This window comes from Alligator sinensis, unplaced genomic scaffold, assembly GCF_000455745.1.
Source record: "Alligator sinensis unplaced genomic scaffold, ASM45574v1 scaffold76_1, whole genome shotgun sequence".
Lineage (NCBI taxonomy): Eukaryota > Metazoa > Chordata > Crocodylia > Alligatoridae > Alligator > Alligator sinensis.
The window spans coordinates 3,831,588-3,853,971 of record NW_005841865.1 but is presented as its reverse complement, the minus strand read 5'-3'; the positions used below and the strand labels follow the sequence as shown (position 1 = coordinate 3,853,971).

The following is a 22,384-nucleotide window of genomic DNA, read 5'->3' as shown; positions in this document are numbered from 1 at the left end:
CTGGGCAGAGTAGGCTGCAGCTGCTGGCAGGGGCCAGGGCTATGCCTGGCTCTTCCTAGTGGGGACTAGGGTGGGCTACACTCAGAGCGGGCAGCAGTGGCCCTGGGAGGGGGGCTATAGTGGGCCGGCAACCACCCCAAGTTTTGCCATAGCCCCCTTCCGTATGCCCTCTCCCAGGGCTTCAGCCTGCCTCACCACGCACAGATCTGGGGCCACAAGCCCTCTCCCCACCACCGTGCCCTCCTGGGGTGCATGCAGCAGCAGGAGCAACTCACCCTCCCCACGCCCCCTGGATGAGCCGTGGCTCTGCCCCACCCCGCACCGCCCAGGCAGCACCTACCTGAGCCCCAGCCCCATTCCCTCCCTCTCTGCAGGCGGCGTTGATCTGTCCCCCCCACCCCGCTCCCCCCACAACAGACCTACCAGCTGTACACAGCTCTCCAAGTTGCCGGGCTATACTCCTCGCCGCATACGAATTGTGCCGATTCGTGTTATACGAATTATGCCGATTCGTGTTATACGAATTATCAGCCACATGAGGCCTATTTCTGATACAATCAATTTTCTTTATATTGGTGCCAATCTGATATCGGGCCAATGTATTGGTGCACTTCTACTAAGAGCTCTACAATTTCAAATGGATTTCAATGGCCTGCTTTGGATCCAAAGAAATTTAGATAAATTTTGACACTTCACTCTTCAAAACTTGCTCATATGTAGAAAAATAATGAGCATGTAATGAACCTGTCAATTCTACTGAAAAATATGACAATTGTATTAAATCAGACATTTATGAATGTATTGTTATTGAATTTTTCAGTAGTAAATTATCAAGATTTTGTTTAGTAAAGCTGAAATGGTTCATTTTGACCCTAGCCTTTCAACTTTTATTTTAATTAATCATGAAAGTGCTTTAATAAAGATTAAGATTAAACACTTTGGAATATTTTATTCTCCAAAAATTCCAAAGATTTCAGCTTCTATCCCAGTTTAAGAAGAAATAAAATATTTCAGGTCTCAGAATTTCAGCTGGACAGATGACTCATTTTTCAGTCATCTCTAGTATCTGGATGGTTTTTTCCTCTTATCTGTGAGAGTACCCCAGATTTAGAGAATTCAGTTTTTACCCCATGAAGGAATGGATTTTCAAAATTTCAGGCACTAGATGGTTTTCTGTTTGTTATAATTAGGGATGGGACTCCAAGAAAGAGCTGTTATAAAGAGGATGACAGTTTTCTATGTTCACCCAGACCAGGACATGCAGGGCTGGATTAACAGATAGCCAGACTAGACATCCCTAGGGCCCTAGCTTCAGGAGGCACCTGTCCATCCCTCTGCAGCAGCAATGCGAATGGCTCCATCCACCTCCTTTCTCTTCCTTTCCCCTCCCCTCCGCTGGCCTGGCTGCCACCGCAGCTGCTTCCTAGCAGCGGCACCAAGCCCTACTCCCCACAGGCAGCAGCCAGAGCGGGGAGGGGGGTCTCAACCAGCCCGGGGCGCACAAGTTTATTTTAGGGCCCACTAAAGGGTTAATCTGGCCCTGGGGACATGTAGCAATGGGCTTGAGTTGAAGATTGGGAATTAGCCTAGGTATTAGGAAGAAATTTCCATGAGCATGGTTGAAAGTACTGGAACAGATTACCTAGAGAGGTTGTGAAATCTGTCCTTGGAAGTTAATAAGTGCAGGCTAAGCAAATATTTGTCTGGGATAGTTTAGACAGGAAACATCATATATGTTGAACAGGGATTAAATGACCTCCTGAGGTCTCTTCCAGACCTAGCTGTTTATATACAGTCTTTCTTATGAAGTTCTTATCTGAATGCAGCAAAGATGAGTGATTACTAAATTACATCACCAACTGATGGCTCTCTATAAACCTAGATAAAATGTGGCAGTAATATGCATTTACTCCATTAGAGGACATGTCTCCACCATAAAATTATCATCACAAGCAGCATCTTTATTGAGAGAGGTTAACAAATGAGCTATCCTCTCTCTTATGAAAGTTGTTCCTTAGCAAATTAGAATTTCATAAGGATGGAGATATGGCTTAACCTGCCATTGTTTTGCTGTAGGTCTCTTGTAGAGGAATAAATTAGTTCAGTCTACAGGAATGCTACATACTACTTTTTCATGCAAACTACCTTAAAAACTAATGAACACACCTGAAAAAAAAAAAAATAGCGTCTACAGTGCAGGAGTGTTTGATAAGGAGGTTACCATCCCTGAACTTCGGGGGGGGGGGGGGGAAATCACCCAGCATTTTCCACTGGTTTAAAACATGAAAAGGTGTGTACAATACCAGGTTGAGTGATTTTATTTCACACATAGAATGCAATTAATAAGAAAAGCAATATACTGAACATCGTAATCTGAGATTTCTACCTTCCTGATAATGACGTTTATTTGACCAGGTCTGTCCATCATTATGACATAAAAACCTCTGAATACAGCGACGAATTATATCTTCAAAGCCAGGTCTCATGGATGATCGCAATGAATTTGTATCTATGTTGATTAGTTTTCCTGTCACATGAAAGAAAAAGATAATCAAAGAGCCCTTATGTCAATATTAAAAACAGAGAATAGTATTTTAAAAGACGGCAAATTATGCCTATATTCAACCTATCACTATAGCATGTAAGTGCTCAAGTCAAATTTTAACTGTGTATGTGAACTTTGTACTTCTGTACTTCCATTCAAGGATTTCAAAGTGCTTTACAAAACATCAATTCTCAGCTTCCAAGGGAAGTAGGTTAGTATCACTCCAAGAGGGACATCCATGGGGAAACAGCAGTATTTCCAAAAGTGTATAGTAATCATGGGTGCTTTTGGATTTAGATGCTTAAGACAACTGAGAATCAGTTGCTTAGCAATTACAATTCGAGCCAAAATGAATATGAGCTGCAGAGATCTAGCATCTGTAGCTACATCTGCAGGATTCTGTGGATGAACTAGTCAGGCATTGTGGCCAAGCTCCTGCTGAGGGAGGCTGCACCAAGCAGCAGAGTATGTTTGAATATACCACCACCTAGCACAGTAAGTCTGCAGCGTAGACATGACCTGTGAAGCTCTCTCTCTGTGAAGTACAATTGTTGCCCGTTACAGACAAAATATTTCAGAGAACTTTTATTAGTTGGACATATAATTAAAATGATTTCTAAAAGGTTTATTAGAGGAAGATACACAATAAATAATTTTAAATACAAATCAAGGCAAGACAGAACTGTATTAATAGGGCTACTTCCTGCAAATTTTCCATTCATTTGCCACTATTTACTTCATACAAAAAAGAATCAAGCAATAAGAAAACACACATTTACAATCTTCACCAGGAGTGCTCAACTCCCAGCCCACAGGCCAAATCCAACACACAGAGCCATGTTATCTTTTCTGCTGGGTTCCCCATGGGTCTGAAAATTTGCTGGCGAGTGAGTGACTGCAAGCACCACAAATAGCTGCTCCCCTGCTGCCAACATTTCCAAACCTAGCCTGGCAGGTTGAACATCATTGTCCTGCATGCTAGATCAGGTGTGCAAAGCCGGGCCAAGGCAGCATGGGGCCCAATCCCGAGTGCCGACCCCAGAAAGGAGCCAACCCCCAGCCTGGCCGTCTTCCATTCAGCCGGAAGAGCCAAAAGGTTGACCACCACTGACTTTCACCTTAGATAGGTTTCTCACCTGAAAGGTCATGTCTAGTAATGAAGCTTTCTGGGTTTGCTGGAAATACCCTTTCCACTGTAGTGATACGACGTGCCACACAAATCATACAGGACTGCAAATCTGCAATAAAGATAGCTAACTTAATCTCTGTTTTACCTATTCAAAGATGCATTTTTATAAAAGTAAAGATATAAATCAGAGAGACAAGATGGCTTTGTATTTAAGTCTTATAGTTTCACACTACAGACTACTTTTCAAAATATATCAAATACTAGATAGCCATAAGTCAATTTTCTTGTAAAAATATTAGCACTGGATTTCTTACCCTCTCCTTCTTCCATCATAGCTCTTGGCTGAGATAAAGCAAAGCACTGCATAGTTTCATATCTTTGACGGGTATCTTGATTGCTACCTACATCTTCCAAAAGATCATGACAAGTTTTCACCATCATGCGGCAATTAAACGTGTGGCTCTTCTGCCTAGGCGTTTCATTGGTCCAAGCAACTCCATTAACTGAAAAATATACAATCATAAATATTCACAAAGATTTTCAAACAATTTCAATTCTTAACTGATCGATTTTTGAAGGCCAGAAACCAAGGGGATAGTTGATGTAAAATGTTGATAATTATATTGGGACATTTTAAGAAGCTTTCTAAATAGGTCTTCACTTTGATATCTCAAGGAACAGTGATCAGTGCCAAGAAATACCACCTTCCTTTTACATTCAGCCTCAGGGAAATAGGAGCCAGCTGAAACGGCATTCTTATATAAAAAAAAGTGGGTGGCTGCTAAAGCGATCTTGGAATCTAAGTTCTGTTAGGATTCAAGTAACTGATTTCAAATCTGAATGGTCCAGACATGTTTAAATTATACAGCCAGGTTTTTGCTGATAATTCACAAATGAACACAGAATACAGGACATCAGGAGAGCAAAGGTCAAAGATTGACTTTCGAAATGGAGAAGCATACTACAAAGATGACCTAATAACAGTTTTATCAAGCACTATAAAGACAACTTATGCAATGTTTTATGAACAAGCCATCCAACCCAGGAAACCCATTCCTCTTCCAGTTTCTGAACACACAAAAACATATAATCATAAACAGACTCCCACAAATCTAGGCGTCTGTCCTGCTACAACTATATACCATAAATTTCTACACCTCACTCATGCCAGTTTGTTTTTAGATACATTTTTATTCTGAAGGCAACATTTTGAATACACAGGTCAAAAAGGATACAATTAACTAGTAGTCCTAATGGTAGAATTCTATTTTCAACTTCATGCCACACTGCTAATTAAGAGCATTAGCAAAGAATGCTTTCACAAAGTTCCTATTCAAGTCATTTTATTGTATATTTTGGGGACCCTATTACCTGCAGCTTTAGGTAAGTTTTTAAGGAAGTCCTTCCGGTCCTCTTCATGCAAGATGCTATAGACACTTGTATTCACCAAATCTTCTTGTTTATACTGTAGATATTGTGTAACATTTTCTGATACAAATACAATGTTCCCATCTCTATTTACAACAAACAGGAAGCCATCCAATGCCTAAAGAAGATATCAAGAAACAGTTTATACATAAATACATAGCCATGCACAAGTTTCTGAAGCAATGTAATTTGAAAATTAAGTGGGGAATAGAGCGTCATTTAGGAGCCTACCACAATGATACCCAGACTTCTTGTTTTTTAACTCCTTTTTGGAAGAGGACACATGATAAAGGATCTGTGACATCATCATACCTTGCAATATGCTGAAGTCAAAATCAGGATTACATGTTCATGGTAAATTCTTTAAAAAGTAGGAATGGAGCATGAGAGATTTTCCATGGTGAAAAAAAAATGAGATACCTTTCCAGGTTTGAAATCAAAGTATGAATTTCCAGATCTGAAACAGCATTTCAATATTTTTTTTGAGTTAATTAATATACTGAACTACCATGAATACTGAACTGCATGACTGCTTTGCAATGCAAGCAACAGTTTCTCTTTGTAAAGTTGTTCCACAAGAGAATTGTATGTAGTTTGGAGTCTCCACACATTAGCATGGCTGCAAGACTAGCACTCAGGACTAGATCCTAAGAAGCACTGGTAGCTTCCTCTGAAGGGTATGGCAGTTCAAGATATTGACTGAATCAGACCCTTAGTCCTTACAGACATTGACGAGCCACAAAAGGGCATAAGGAGAGGCAAAATACTTTTAAGGTTGTCACCCTGAAGTAAAAAATAAAAAGTTCTGGACCCGCTGAGCCTATTCAGTGTAATACTTAGAAAAAAATATGCAACTGCAATCTGCTGAAGCAGATACAAAATGCCATTTTGTTTTTTGAATCTCCAGATTTTTCTCCCTTTGAGACAAGTTTTCTTCCTTGCACGCTGGTTTGCTATTATAAGGTGGCTAGCATTTCATAGTATTGTAATTCTGTCAATTAACATACTACATTGAACACTAATTTGGTTATACCAGCACACATTTTACACTTGCCTGAAGTAAAAGAGGTCCCAATGAATCCTTATCAATAACGCCTTGACCTGTAGAAGATACGTCAGCTTTCTGTACATCATCATCACTGGACGCTGTTTTTCCTGAAACCAAAAGACAGGTTTTCACATTACTATTCTGTGTAAAGAAATATTATTAAGCTGTGTACTGTATTCCAAGAAACCTGGGAATTAAGCAAAGGAGATGTAATATAAAACACCTTATAGAAAATAATCCAAATTAACATGTAGAATGTACTTTGTTCACTGAATCCTTACAACAGCAGGAATAAATTCTTATTTATATTTCTGCATATTTTTATTCATGTCTCATACCAAGAACTAAAGCTTGTTTTAAGCTTTTATCATCTAAAATATCTTGAATAAAAAAAAGTTTATTACTACAAGAAAAAAAGGTCACCAGGGAATTATGCAATGGAAATGAGTAACACTCTGTTTTCCATGATATTTGCTAGACGTTTAAGCAGACCATAATAGATATTCAGTGTCCCAAGGGAAGAAAATCAAGTGTACAGTGAAGTACATTTGTTGCCACTGGCAAGTACCATACTTACTTGACTCCACCATGACGCTGAATTTAAGAGGACCACCCAATAATTAGTTTCTATACATGGAAAATGTATAAATTTATTCTAATTTTCCATGTATAGAAACGAATTATTGGAAGGTAGTCTTCAATTCATCCCTCACACTGCTGCAGGGCGGGCAGGCAATGAAGGCAGGTAGTGTGGGGAGGTCCAAGCAACTTGTGCTTGCCCCTGCTATGACTACCCCCTGCCTGGCTCCTTCACAGCCTTGGGTCCTTCGCTCTCCCCCAGCCTCTGCTCCTGGGCTGGCAGGTTCCATCCCCATTCTAGACTGGGGCACAGATAATGGCCCCAGCCCAGTCCCATAGCAACATGTGGCTGGGCTGTGCTGGGGCCATGCTCAATACTATGGGCTCAAGCATGCATGAAGCTTGAGCCCATAGTATTCATTCAAAACAAGAATGAGTGGTGGAGGGAGAGGAATGGTGAGGTGGCGTGTGTGGGGGTGTGGAGGGAAGTGGCAGGGTGGCGGGGAGGCAGCAGCTACGGCCTCGTCCCTAGGTAGGGGCTGGAGCTCATGCCACAGAAGCTACCTGCCCCTCCCCCTCAATCCTGTACTCAATTTAAAACAAGGGGCTCCCTCCCTCCATGCTGAACATGGGGAGCACCTCAACTTAGAATCAAGTAAATTTAGTACTTTAAATTACTGATGAAGACAATTTTAAAATCGTATTCTAGCAGACAAAGCAAAACTTTGTAGTTTATTAATCCAGGTAAACCATGTGGCAGATTCCAGTAGACTTCTAAAACAATATGCTACCAAATAGAAAGGTGGATTTGGCAGGTATTTGATACATTTTCTATACATTTTTAAAGTCTCTTCTATCAGCACATCAGGGTGTGTGTACAACAATCATATTTGTCTTTATTTAATTGCTACGTTACTGTTACAAGTAACACCTAAGGATATCATAGCTGCAAGAAATTAACAAAATTGATATTCCTCTATTCGTGTATCCATTTATTTACTCTGCATTTGAATATATGATGTGAACAGTTGACACCACATGTTAACAGTTTATACTTCCATCTAGACACAGCCTAACTGAATTGGACACAGTGATTTTCCCTCATTGGAACGTTTCTCCAACTTTAGTAGAAGACAAATTAAATGTGAAATTTAAGAAGTACTACTTTCAGGATACGGGATTGAAAGAATAATTTTATAAGAAACTGGATTTCCTTTTTCAAAATCTAAGTCTCAAAAAAAAAAAAAAAAAAAAAATCAAGCTGGAAACAGCAGATTATTTAATTAATGCTACTACAGATCTAGCCCATCTGTGTTTTAAAACACAACCTAATTGTTCTGAGCTATTTTAAACTTGTTTGAAGTATTTTAAGGAAATAGATAAGGATGTACTTGGAATGCCCCTGTACTTTAGAGTAACTCAGAGAAACTTCCTGATTCAGAAAGGATACTTCAGGACATTATTTGAAGCACGTTCTGAAGACCTACTAAGCACATGCTCGTGGTATGTGCTGCATGCATTTCTAACTCATAATATATTGCATGAAAATATTACTGAACTGTCCAAACAGCTAAATATCATTTTGGATAATAACTGCCTTCTAGAGGGAAATGCAATATTGTTCTCTATGACTTAAGAAGGGAAGCCTTGCCTTGTTCCTTTATCTGCCGAATCTGTCTTACAGTTTCCTTTAAAATTGCACATTTGTCTGGTTTGACATTGAAATTGTCAATGTCACTCAGATTAGCAGATATCAGCTCAGCCAGTTCTTCAATGTATTTACTTTCCTGCTCACGTCGACGCTTCTCACCACTGCAGTTCAGACTAGGAACAAGAAACAGCATTTAATGTACATATATTTCAGCATAAACAAGAGCTATGAACACACTGTCACCTTTAGTGCACTTCAGATGTGACTTATCTGTTCAACTGAGCTTGCAGATTCATATATTTAACATAAACCTGGAGGTTTTTACAGAACCATAAACAGAAATTAATCTTGAGAGGTTCTGAAAAGCTTAGTGTTCTAAGAATTGTTGCAATTATTTTATTGTTGAATTCAATGAAAAGCACAGCTGGCTGCTACAAAATTGTAACATTCATACTATAAAGTATAAGTGTATTTTAACCTTGAGAAAAAACTGCAGTGCTTTTGTACTTTACTGAATGAACGAATCAAAGTCTAACAACTTGACATTTCTCTGATTTGTCTATAATGTAATGATTTTGAAATGCTGTATCCCATCAATTCCAAAATTTTAGGTACTTTTTTAGGCATCTGTGGACACAAAAATAATTGATTTTGGTACAAACAGGTTTTTCAAGTATTAGTTATTCAGGAAAATTAGCACCTACAAATTTCCTATTGGTTCAGGCAATTGAACCTCTCCACAGCCCCTTTATTGTTGCTTACACAGATTGACTAGCTGTGTGGGGACAGAATGCAGCATGTGGGGACAAAACTTTATGGCAGCACAAAGCCCAAGCAAACAGATGTCTTGCACCCCTTGTTACGCCACAAATGCCCCAAATTGTGGCTGCAACAATTTGTAGCTTAAAAAATAAAAATAAAAAATTGTGCCACTTTTCTGCAGTGGCCATTTGTTTGCTTACAGCAGGAGAGCAGGCCTCCCAGAGCTAGAGCTGCCCATGCTCTCCAGCTGTTCTGGGCAAATGCTCCTAGGGCTTCAGAGTCCCGATTGTATGCACCTCAGGAATTCCTTGCTGGATGATTCCTGGGGTGTGCCTCTGCAAACAGGGGGACTCAGCATTCTCCTGTTTGCAGTTGTCCCACAATATGGGCCACCCAGAGCCCTGGGAGCAGCAGGGACTAAACCCTACAGGACAACAGAAGACATCTGTGTCACCCAATGAAATGGATCAGGTGTTCCAGCACATCCTAGCAAAGCTGATCCCATTCCAAGGACAAGCCTATTTGTTTATAGCTTGTGTGTGGCCTAGGCTCTATGACAAAGGAGAGCCTCTTGTTAAAAAGTGTGTGAGGGAAGGGGGAATCATGGGAGTGGCAACAAGGACAGAGCATCAGTGGTTGAAAAATATGGATGGAGGGAAGGAGGGGAAGAAGCCAGGATCTGAATAGGGTTGGCCAATGGCGATGATGGGAGAGAAGGACGGAACTGGAGAAGGAAGTGGATGAGATTTGGTGGATGGGAAGGCATTACCTGCAAGGGAATAGGAGGAAAGAGCTGTGATGATGAGCAAAGCATGGGTTCTACATCAGAAACTACTAGATGTGTGTGTGTGGGCACGGAAGAAAAGATATGAAGGAGGAAAATAGAAATGGGAAGATGAAAACTAAAAACACAGTGCATTCTCACAGATATACTGGCATGTAGTGGGAGAGAGGGTTCCTGCAGATCCACAGACATATAGTGAAGGGAATGGGACGAAGAGCACAAGCCATACAGGTGGAAGACAGGAATGAAGAGCAATAAGGACAAGGAAAAAGGGAATGTGGAAGACAATGGTACAGGGGAAAGAGAAGGGGAACATGAGATGATCCAGAGTTGCTAAGCATGTGGTGGAAGGGACAACAGAGAGATAGATTCCCTGGCCTGAGGACAGAGGTGTGGGATTTTTTAGGGTTATAACATGGTTATGGGAAGCTAGCTTGTAACAAGATTGCCAGGAGATGTGCAAAGATACAAGAGGCCCTTAGTGAATGCTTAGTACACAGACCGCAGAAGTTTTGGATTTGAAACCCCTTCATGCAGTTCTATAAAAAAGTTTGCCAAGCATTACCAAAACTCACTAACAGCATATGAAGTGTTGCTTCCATATATTTTTAAGCAAATGTGATTTTCCAATTCTATTTTCATATATTTATTTTACTTATGAAGGCCTTGCTCACTCCTGTAAAGGTCTGTACACATGCTTAACTTTATTACAGCACAGTCAATTGATTTTAACAGTTCTACTCAAGATAGTCAAGTTAAGCCCCATTCATATTTATGGGAGTAAGGCCTAACAGATTTTGTCATCAGAATGAAAAGTTAGCAAAAATGTGTTAATATACATTTCAATTAAAATCTGAAACCACAGTACGCTACCTGTAATTTCAACATGAAACAGAAAGAATGAAAATATATAGCTGTACCCTGGTCCTGGCGTATCACAGGGCAACGACTTCCGTTTCCTTGACTCATTGGTCAAGCTGTCCAAAGAATTTTCTCCTAATCCACTCATCTTGACTATACATCAGCAACTGAAATGATAAACATCAAAACAAATCAAAACACATTTTTCAAGATAGTATTTCAAGCAATCAGAACACAATTTGTTTTACAACTTTTTGGGGGACAGGGTAGCATATTTTCACAATAATTTTGTAAAGCTGAACTGCAGAAAGTGAAACAGGTTAATCCCCTGTAACTGGCGATGTTTGAAATGGCTACCTGATCCAATTCCTAATGTTTCTAAACTGTCCACATTCATACCAGAAGCCCTGGAATACATTAGCCTATAAATCCAAATGGACATTTCCTTGGGGTCCAAATATTTAAGTCAAATTCTGTGTAAAGAATCATGGCTTTATCTTACTCCTAAGGTCCCTTTCCAAGACAGGGGATGGAAATGGATCAAATGAGTCTCTGTATGCAATTCTTCTAAAGATCTTTTCAAGGCAAATTATTTGCATACAAAAAGTCTTATACCTGATAGTTTGACAAGGGCATCAACTGCTCAAACCTCCCAAAAGCATGGATCCTTGTGTATAATTCAACCTGATTTTCCAAAATGCCCATTCACACTAACTACACAACAATAAATATAACACCAAAGGAAAGGGAAGTAAGGGAGGATCTAACTCTCTTTGGATGTTCAATTTGTTTATTAGTGACTTGGACGACAGGGTAAAAAGCAGCCTGTTTAAATTTGCTGATGATATCAAGATTTGGGGTGAGGTGGGCACGCTAGTAAGGAAGGACAGATTACAGCAGGACCTGGACAGGTTACAGGGATGGGCTAACAAAATAGGATGGGTTTCAATACTGAAAAGTGCAGGGTGCTGTACTTGGGCAGTGGGAACCAGCAGCACACTTATAAGCTGTGAAACTCCCTTCTTGAGAGCACGGTGGCAGAAAGAGATCTTGGAGTCATTAATGACTCCAAGATGAACATGGGCCGACAATGCGAGGTCACGGTCAGTAGGGCTAACCGTACCTTGTTGTGCATCCACAGGTGCATCTCAAGTAGGGCCAAGGAGGTGATCCTCCCCCTCTATGCGACACTGGTCAGGCCACAGCTGGAGTACTGTGTTCAGTTCTGGGCGCCGCACTTCATGAGGTATGTGGACAGCATTGAGAAGGTCCCAAAGGAGGGCCACACACATGATCCGGGGACAGCAGGGCAGACCCTACGAAGAGAGGCTACAGGACCTTAACCTGTTTAGCCTTTGCAAAAGAAGGCTGAGGGGGGACCTGGTGGCCATCTATAAACTCACCAGGGGGGACCAGCAGGGTTTGGGAGAGACCCTGGTCCCCTTAGCACTCCCCGGGGTAACAAGGAATAACAGCCACAAATTGGTAGAGAGTAGGTTTAGACTAGACATCCAAAGACACTACTTCACAGTCAGGGTGGCTAGGATCTGGAACCAACTTCCAAGGGAAGTGGTGCTGGCTCCTACCCTGGGGGTCTTTAAGACGAGGTTTGAGGTCTACCTGGCTGGGGTCATTTGAGCCCAGTTCTCTCTCCTGCCCAGGGCAGGGGGTCAGACTTGATGATCTGCAAGGTCCCTTCCAACCCTACTTCTGTGAATCTATCAATCTATGGATGCTTTAGTAGTTGAAAAGGATGAAATAAAAGGACAGAGGTTCTGCCGACTCTTGTGAATCTCCTAATATTTATTTCAAGCCTCAGCTCTCGGAGAAAAGTGATTACATGAAAAACTGAAGGTCCTTTTTAAATAAATGTCCACCTTTCTGCTATTAAGACAAACTTTAGAACGTGGCCTTGACTACATCTAAAAGCTCAGAAAGGCATTAGGTAAATAAAAATAACCTATTTTTAATATAATTTTAAACTCAATTCATAATTTGAGTGTTTGATGTTGGCAATATTGGGTCTTAGGCACAAATATTTGGTGCTGTGCTGAAGCATGAACAAGAGTCCCAATGGCAAAAGGTTCCTAGAGGGTCTTAATACATTTGTAGTTCTGCAAGTACAATCTAAGAAACAGCAGATCTCTGGTCCACAGAAATCACCTATTCCATGGCCAGACTCCACACTTATCAAATTACACAGCAAGAATATGAAAGAATAAGACTTCTATTTAGTTCAGAGCACTATAACCAAAGGATAAGCTATTTATACCTAATCCACCATTCATACTTCTAGATGAAGCACAACCACATTATGCTATATACTGCTCTGTGCCATTCAAGGACTTGGATTATCAAAGAATGGACTTAGTGGTTACACAACACTGCATTATTGTGTATAAATATACATCACATTTTCTCACACAATACACCTTTTGCCCCCCAAAACAGCTGCTGGAAATCTGGGTGTGCATTACATGGGAGAAAATATGGTATGGATAGTTTCTGCTGCTTGAGAGTAAAGCATGTACACAATCCACAGGGAGCAGAACAACGAACAGGCTTGGATCACTAGCTGCTGATACTAAGAAAAAAATCTTCTTTTCTTCATTCTGCCTTTCAAAAGCAAGGTATGTATCTTATTCTGTGGCAAATACATGATAATAATAGATGGACATGCTGATAATATCACTGTGACTGTTACATACTGTCTGATTTCAGGCAGTGTGACAAACTTAATAAACTATATTTTACAGGGTGTTATAAAGTTATACTCAGTGCTAATCTTTTGTTGATATAACAGCATCAATAAAGAACTAGAGCCACAAACAGAATATGTATTTTTTAAATATTCTCAGAGACAAGTTGACAGCCTGCTAAAAATCAGTCTTGTAATCAAATATTCTAGAGTTTAGCATGTAGTATCAAAAGAAATGTTTGTTATAAATGATAGGTAAGTAATGGGTATTGTATTCATTTTTTGGCTTCTCTGACACTTTAATTTCTATAAATAATGCTTGAGAGGGAGAATGTCACATAGACATCTCTACACATTACAGGTATAGCGCAGTTAACTGGTTAATTGCACAATTGCCTTGAGACCAGCTACACGTACAAAGTACTTACATGACGCCATAAAAAGCTCCAACCAACTATAAAGTTAGACCTTGAAAATGTATACTAACTTTACAGCCGGTTGCTATTAAACTTTAATTTGCATATGTAGCAGGTTTTCCCCGGCAGCTGGGAGCCCCATCAGCTGCAGATGCTGGGTACCATCAGTGCACTTCCCAGTGCCACGACCCAGCTGAGTCCCAGCATTGGCAGATTGCAAATGCAATCTCCCAACCCTGTGGGTGTACAGAGCCCTCACAGCTAGGAACCACACAGCTGAGGCGGCTCCCAGCCATGGGAGTTTGCTTCTGGCTGGTGCAGGGGGTACCCAGTATTGTGCTCCCCCTGCTTCAACAATAAGGCAATGCACGATCCCATAATCATGTGTCCTGCCATGCACATGTGGCATGGCCAGAAATGCAGTTGTGTGTATTGCACATTAGATCCCACTGCACCTTTACCTGCATGTGTAGAGGGGGGCCACAGGGACAAATAATCCAAGTATTAGGTAGTTTGTAGGATAATTCTCGTTAATTTAATGGAATCTGTGAAGCTAAAACTGTGCATCAATTTCAAATGTTACCCCCTCGTGTGAAGCCTTTACTCTGTCAATTCTTTTATTCAAACCAATATTTTATGTCCTATTTTACAGTTACTTTCAGGGAAACTTGCTTCAACCCTGAAGGGCAAATAAAGCAGCTACTTCAACATACCATTCATCTCCAGGAATTGGATTCACTCTCCACACTATCATATTTCCTTTCTATCGAATATTAAACCAAAGTCTGCTGGAAGAAATGGTGTCATGTCACCGTAACTGTTTTACATGCTTCAGAAATTTATTCAACCTAAAGCTCGTATTACCATGCACATACAGCATAATAAACTGTATCTACCATTGCTTTCCACTCCAAGATCTGCTATTATGCAACAACTTTGCATGAAAAAAAAGTCTGATAGTATTGTAGTTCAGGACCAAATTTGTCAAACCAAAATGATCTGGCTGAAAAAGAAGATCAAAGCTGCAAAAGTATATATAACCCAAAAGAAACGTGTCCCAGCCAGAAGCATACAACACTAGAACCTAGGATGACAGGGTCCACTTGGATGATAGCAAGTTTATCGTCATACTTTTCTGTTGATAGAATATTCTGAAATAGAAGTATGGATGGGAAGCCAAGCTCATGTTCTCAATCTTTCTGCTATGAGGACACACCTGTTAGAATAAATGGTCTTGAAAAAGAAATAGCAAAAAGAGATATGCTGATAAGCTGCAAGCAAATCAGGCACCACTTATAGAAATAAGGAGGATCAGTATGCTGATAAAATGTTTATTGATAAAAAAAAAAAATTTTTCCCTTGATGTCTTCTTCTGTCATCATGCACTACCCTAGTCTCTGCATCTTCCACTTACTGCAGATGGATTTCTGATTTATGCTTAGAAGATGAAAGGTAAAGCAAAATGGGCTGTAAGAACTGAAGTATCACAAGACTGTACAAAATGCTTCCAGGACAGGAGAACAAAAAAAAAAAAAAGAAGATTGCTTATGATTTATTATGCTGGACTGATTGGTGTTTCTTGCTGTTGGTAGCTGGAACCACAATACTGTTTGTTCTTACTCTTGCTTGGTAAACTGAGAGGACAGGGATGAACAACAACATTCCTGTGTGCTGAAGTCCTGGTTGTCATGTTAGGGTGTTGATTGGTTGTCTGAAGCAGTTGCTATTGTTATGTTAGGATGTTGGTAGTGGATGGAAAGTTCAAAAGGTTATTTCTCAAACAGCAGTTCAGACCTCTGAATGTTGGTCAACACAGAGACTGGCCTGCTGTGGTTAGCATAGATCAGGCTCTGGGTTACTGGGAGGTGTACACTCAAGTTTAAAAATAAAGTAATAATGTATGGGTATCACACAAGTTCTTGCTTAATGTGAGCATCAGTGCTTTATATAGTTAGGTTATTGTAATTTTTTACACCATCACATCTGTCTATATTCATTAATTACTTTTTGATAAAGGAAGGAACAACATGGCAATCTTCCTACATCTTTTAGAAAGATTAAACATCAGTAAAAATTGATATATTTTTTTTTAAAACATATTATTTAGATGTCATCTAAGCACAAATATGGCTAAAAACCCATGTCACCAGGCCACTAAATATCTGTGTTCCAAATTCTTTTTAAAAATTGCTTGTAGCTAACTAGGAACAACACACCTGAAGAGTTTTTACTCCCTTCCAGCCAGACAGTCCTCCAAAGTACATTTATGAAAGAGAGTGCATTTAAATTAGCGGCACACCTTATTTGAGCTCAAGAAAAACAAATTGTGAGTTGCTTAAATTGCCACTAGATGGCAGATTATTATTAAGCAACTGGTGGAATAACATTTATTTCAGTTAAGCAGCAGAAAACCCATTGCAGAAAACCAGCTCTACTCTGAGCAAATAAGCAGCTTCAAATTTTAAAAAGAAAGTTATTTTAAAAACATGATCATGCAAATCCTATGGAGTAGGATTATCTGAAGGCCACACTCAACAGGACTCATAGGGTCCTACATTTATTGTCATCACAGCCAAGGCAGAATCTTGAGTCATTCTGTAGGGGACATACAAATTCCAGGGCTGCCTGTTCTCCCAGTAAATGCTTTCCAAGACGGAACTAGTGCTGCAGTGTTAGGAACTGTTGTGGAAAGAGACAGGAAGTGCTTAAAATAAGATAAAGGGTGGAGGATAGCTCAGGAAGGGTGTGGGCACAACAACCTAGGTCACAGCCTTTTCTTTGAAAGAACTACCCAAAACATTTTAAAGTGGTTTTAAATTGCTAAATATCTCAGCTTGTACACAAGCTCTTAATTTCAGTATGATGTAGTTTTCCAGATTAAAAAAAAAAAAATGAAATTCAACATTTAAAATGTATAATGGAGCAGTTGTTTCAGTCACATCTAAAATAGCATTTACTTGAATCGCTGCGAGTTAAAAGCTGTAATGAATCAAAAACCAGAATACTTATTATATGAGAAATGTGAAAGGGAAAGAATTAGAATATGTAAAACTATGTCTATTCAGTTGGCATAAAAAGCAGAAGTTGAGCACCTTAAATAACACAGTTTAGGTTACTGCAAGGAGAAAGGAAAACAAGGCAGATAAACTGAGTAGGCTAAGTTCCCCCTCTCATGTCTAGCCCACACTTTGCAGCCACACAGGTTGTGGCAGTTTCTTCAGGCATGAGGCTACAAAATGCTCTCTCAATAAGTTTAATACCACCACCGTCTTACCAGGAGCTTGAGAAGACATGTAATATTTAGTACAGGAGTCCTCAACTTTTTTATATTCAGAACACTCCCCCATAACTTCTTGTATTTGGTGGCACCCTAGTTGAGATTCACTGTTGTACTGCCTCCGCTTACCTCAGGGTTTCTCAACTAGGGCGCTGCTGCCACAGCCAGGTAGAGCTGCCCCTGCATGCCTTGTGCACAGTTCAGAACGCTTAAACCACTCAGGAATGCCTGCTCTTACCAGAGCCCTTTCCAATCCATGCTCCTTCTGCGAAAAGGGGTGTGTAGGGCAGTTCCACCTGCCCACTGCACCTCTGTTTCCAGGAGGAGTGTTGGGGGTTGGACCAGTAGCGTGACTATGCACTTCTGCCTGCTTTAGGCTTATCTGGCTGTGCACAAGGCTTATCTGACTGTGATGGTGGCACTGCCTGCACCACAGCACCCCTGAAAAGATCTTGCAGCATCCCACTTGAGACCCACTGGTCTAGGAAGAATGCAGCTGTTTAAAACACAGGAAGCTGTTATTTTGTGTTCCACAAGGACCAAAAAGTACAAACTTCTAGGAGCAGCACTATTTTTCATGCTACAAGAGACCTTAGCAACAGAAGCAATTATCCAGTGAGTTATTAATGCAAAAATCACTAATTAAAAACACAGCAGTAATTATGTTTATCCATCAAATATGAAGGTGTAATTGCTACAGGTGCAAGATGTTCTTCTGAAAAGAAATTGGAAATTTCTTTAAAAGTATAGTGCCACTTCTAAGCTCATGTCTCTGGATAAAGATCAATCTCATTCAGTTTACCAGCAAAAATAGGAGTGGACAGCAAGCCCTGTTAGAAATTATTGCCTTCTAGCTTACAGGTTGAGCTTTCCAATTCGTGCATCAGAAAGCTCACCAGAAAGTTCCTGCAGTCAAAACTTTTGTCCTCATTTACCCCATGCAATTAAATTGATCCCAGTGTGGCACTTTTGGAAGAACTGTAAGTAAAGCTGTTTTAGTTAACAGTCCTAAGTGCAGGACTTTGTACTTGTCCTTGTTGAACCTCATGAGATTTCTTTTGGCCCAATCCTCCAATTTGTCTAGGTCACTGAATTCTTGTCCTACCCTCCACTGTATATACTACACCATCAAAATTTGCTGTCATGAGGGATAATGAAAAGTTCAAAATTTCCATGCCCATTTGACTTTTCTGCACTGAAAAATTCCCATACCCACCACATATGCTTTACAACAGAATGTGCGCCAGGCTTCTCTTGGTCTGCTATCTGGTACCATGTAAGCCAGTACAGCCTGTTCTATGGTTCGGCTGTTGGCAACTAAACCCACCCCCAACCTGGGCTAGCCTGGGTGTGGAGAGTGTATGGACACCCAGCAGGACTAAAAAAAAAAAAGACCTATCAAAGGGCAGATGAGCTCCCTCCAAGCCAATGACCACCCACACCTGGAGAGGAGATTGGTGATTCGTCAGTCAAAGTAACCTGTGGCACCCATGATGCACAGCATCTATGGTGCCCCAACCATCACAGCAGTCTCAGGACTGACTTGACCAGAAAGTTAGCATTACTGAGTCCCTCACATTAACTCAGAAAATAGGAAGACTTATTTGGAAAACTAGTTTCTGGCTCTTGCCAAAGTATTTTGTCAGAAATCTATATTTCAAGTACAGGATGTTATCTGAAGGCAAGGGAAAATGAAGATGACCACAGTCATGTCAAATTTTATACTTACAGTAGCTGTGAAGGGTAGGACAAAGACACAGGGGGATTCAGCCTGAAGCACTAGAATGAAGGAATATCTACAGACAAAGGAAATTTCACATTGTACCTACACTAAATCTTTTCCTTCTCCCTCCAAAAGTTTCTCACTGATGTTACTACCGTTTCAAGCTCTACCAGTGGTAATGCTAATGAAGGCAAGGGTCTAGAGGCCACTCAGGTTTCACCATCATGCCTTATTTCACTTGCAACTGATCTGGAAGAAATAGTAGTAAAAAAGAACCATTAGCAACCACCTCCTGGTATATTCAAAACTATGGGCAGGCATGATTTTTAACCATTTAAGAGGCAAGAGGGAGTTATCATTTGGAAATACCATCAGCAGTTACGCTGTAAACCTTATGTCTGTGTGCTCCTACAGCAATGTGAGCGACTAGGAGTATGACCTGGAAATAGGAATGCACAGTGAAATCTCCAAGTTTGCAGGTGATTCTACAAATTGTTCTGGACAGTCAAATCCCAAGCTGATGGAGGGGGCTGCAGAATTCTCTCACAAAGCTGAGCAAGTGGGCAAAAAGGTGGCAGATGAACTTCAGCAGGCACGTGCGTCTGCATGAGATGCTATGGTGACGTAACATCAGCAGGCACAAACCATGGTGCCGCAGCTACAACACCAAAGCAATGCATTCCCTCACTACAGCACACTACTACAGTGACATAGTTGCTAAAAATAATTGTGCGGCACCAGCTCAGCTCAGCACAGCTCAGCATGGAAGCGTAGCAGGCTTACCTTTCAGAGCTTGGGTTGAGTCCCTGGCTTGAGATTCTGCTGATTTGATTGGTGAAGCCCATCCACCAATCAGGAGGCAGCAAAAGAAATGAAATCACACCCCTTTCCTGAGGGGAACGGGAGAAGAGCTCCCCTGGACCTGGTTGAAGACTACAACACTGTCAGGTCCGAAAGACTTCAGAGGCGGAGCCCTGGAGAGTATAAAAGGAGCTGCACGCGCAGCACGAGGGAGATGCATCGGGGACGGAGAAGAGAGAAGAGCAGGGCTCAGAAGAGCTGAGGAGAGCTGCTCAGCAGGGCGAAGCTGTAGCCTGGAAGTGCCCCTGAAGACTTCCATTGACAAGAAGCTGCGGACGGCTCCAGCCATTAGGCTCTTGGTGTGCAGCATGGTGCACAGCATCCAGACCCTGGGAGCTGCGTGATGTGGCTTGGGTCTGCAACCTTTGGCGTGCAGCCAGAGACATGGTGCACAGGTCGGTGCACAGAGCAGGATCTTTGGAGCTGCTTGGGTGGCTCAGGCCCCCAGCCTCTGCATGAGGCCAGGAGGCACCCTGCAGAGGGCGAAAGACCCTAGGAGCCACTTGCGGTGGCTGGGGTCTATAACTGCTGGCACTGGGTAGCAGCTCAGTGCATACGACGCTGCACAGAGGGTCCGGGAGCAGACCAATCCCTGGTACTGCACAAGGCTGCCCAGGCCCCCAACCCCTAGCACAAGGTGAAGCACCCGCTATACAGGGGTGCATGTGGCCCTAAGCCAGGCCAACAGCAGCAGAGTCAGGTGACAGGAAAGCCTGGTGGGGAACAGAGCTCAATCTGGAGAGCAGGAGGCTTGAGAGGGTGTAAATTTGCATGCCTGCCTGCCTCCTTACCCTTTAATGGTTTTGTTGTAATTATAAATTTTTATATAGTTAAGTAATTGATTGACTGGGCCAGACTCTATAGGGGACGGAGGCAGCCGCTGGGCTCCTGTGTTCCTCCACAGCACACTGCCCTGCCAATAATTCCCTCAATGGAGAGGAGAGTACTAACCCATGTACACCTAGGCTACAGAAGTACTAAATGATGGCACAGTAACAACAGCGCCACAGGGGCACATGGGGAAAACTAACCCCAACTTATACCATGTACAAGGCCAGGTTCTGAACCAGCTGTTATGACTCCAAGGTCTCTTTCCTGATCTGTAGATAGTTCTCTGAAAACATCAGCTCAATGTGCAGTAACAACCAAAAAAACCCAAACCTAATAAAATGTTGGATCTCATTAAGAGGAGAACTGGAAACAAAACAGGTAATATCATCTGGCCATTATGCATATCAATGGTTTCTACCCCATCCCCACAACCTTGAATACTGTGTGAAGTTCTGACATCTGAATCTCAAAAAAAGATGCAACAGAATTAGAAAAGGCAGCCAAGATGCTCTATATGAAGCAACTATAATAAATCAAGAGATCAAAAAGGCTAGGATTCAGCTTGGACAGTAGAAGGCTGAGAGGGGATACGATAGATGCCTCAAAAACCATGAAGGATACGGACAAAGTGAATAGGGAACCATTATTAATCAAAACCCAGAATACTAGAACTAAGGGTGACCCACTAAAATTAGCAGGAGACCACAGCAGATCATAAAGGCAGACAGTACAGCCAGATTCAAAAAGGGATTAGACAAAAATCATGGATGATAGATCCACTAATAACTATTCAACAGAACAGTCAGGGATACATTTCTAAACCAATGATGGTGGATGCCAGAGAGGGTATGACAAGGAACAGACCGCTCTCTTATACCCTGTCCACATGTTCTCCCTCAGAGACAAGTTACGAGGCTAGATGGACTACTGGTCCAACCCAGTATGGTGCTTCCTATGTTCTGGTGTTCTTTAGAAGTAACAATTACATCACACCAACTTCTGCAGGTACCATTCAGAGATAGTTAGCCATGTTAGTTTAAGTGAGGCAGAAGGTAGGTCTTGAAGGTGCTACCCTGCCCAAACTGGTTCAGAAATAAGTAAAAGATGCCTGGTCAATTAGTTTCAAAGCTGCCACCCTGACCTACCAAGTACCATTCAGTAACAAGCAACTGTTACATCTGTGTCTCTTGATGCTCCCATGTTGGTTTGGCTTCATTAGTGGCAGTAAAGTGGGAAACAGCAGGGAAAACTTAGGCCCCTTTTAACAGAGCACAAGGATCAGTATCTGTTAGCATGCAGAATACTCTACTAGTTTAGTTATTTTTCAGGAAGGACTACCAATGAATCATTAAAAAGTTAACTGTATTTTCCCATCTGTGAGCCAGAGCAAATTATTGCATTCCCAATTTTTTTTTTAATCTAGGAACAGGAAAAATTGGCTACCATGAAACATTGCCAAATGTTTTATAGCCTATCCCAATCATGATTTTCCATACATTTATTTACCAAGCAAGCAACCAAGCAATGTAGCTTACGAACTTGGTGAAATCCGGTTCTCTCAGGGTAAGCTACTTTAGCATTAAATCTAAGCATGGAGGTGGGAGAAAGTTTAAATCCTGGTAAAACAATACAATTCAGAACTGAGAGGGTCCTGGACAATTCAGGGGAAACCAGTCCAGTTGACAAAATATCAGGAGGTCCCCTTGTTCTAAGCCAGGGGTTGGAAACCTTTCGCCACTGCAGGCTGCTGCTTGCAGCCCAGGCCCCACCACAGGCTGCCGCCCCTGCCTG

General features: G+C 41.4%; 1 protein-coding gene across 15 annotated transcripts in view; it reads right to left on the bottom strand.

The window, feature by feature from the left end:
• Positions 1-22,384, bottom strand: part of NCOA3 (nuclear receptor coactivator 3) — a 150,952-nt gene that overhangs the window by 23,887 nt on the left and 104,681 nt on the right. For all 15 annotated transcript variants that reach the window (XM_025191662.1, XM_025191684.1, XM_025191712.1 and 12 more), the window contains 7 exons: positions 10,847-10,954; positions 8,381-8,553; positions 6,157-6,257; positions 5,046-5,220; positions 3,989-4,177; positions 3,682-3,783; positions 2,387-2,527 (listed from right to left, as the gene is read on the bottom strand). In XM_025191662.1, coding sequence (XP_025047447.1) covers positions 2,387-2,527; positions 3,682-3,783; positions 3,989-4,177; positions 5,046-5,220; positions 6,157-6,257; positions 8,381-8,553; positions 10,847-10,935 — 970 coding nt within the window. In that variant the 5' untranslated portion in view covers positions 10,936-10,954. The remainder of the gene's footprint in view (positions 1-2,386; positions 2,528-3,681; positions 3,784-3,988; positions 4,178-5,045; positions 5,221-6,156; positions 6,258-8,380; positions 8,554-10,846; positions 10,955-22,384) is intronic.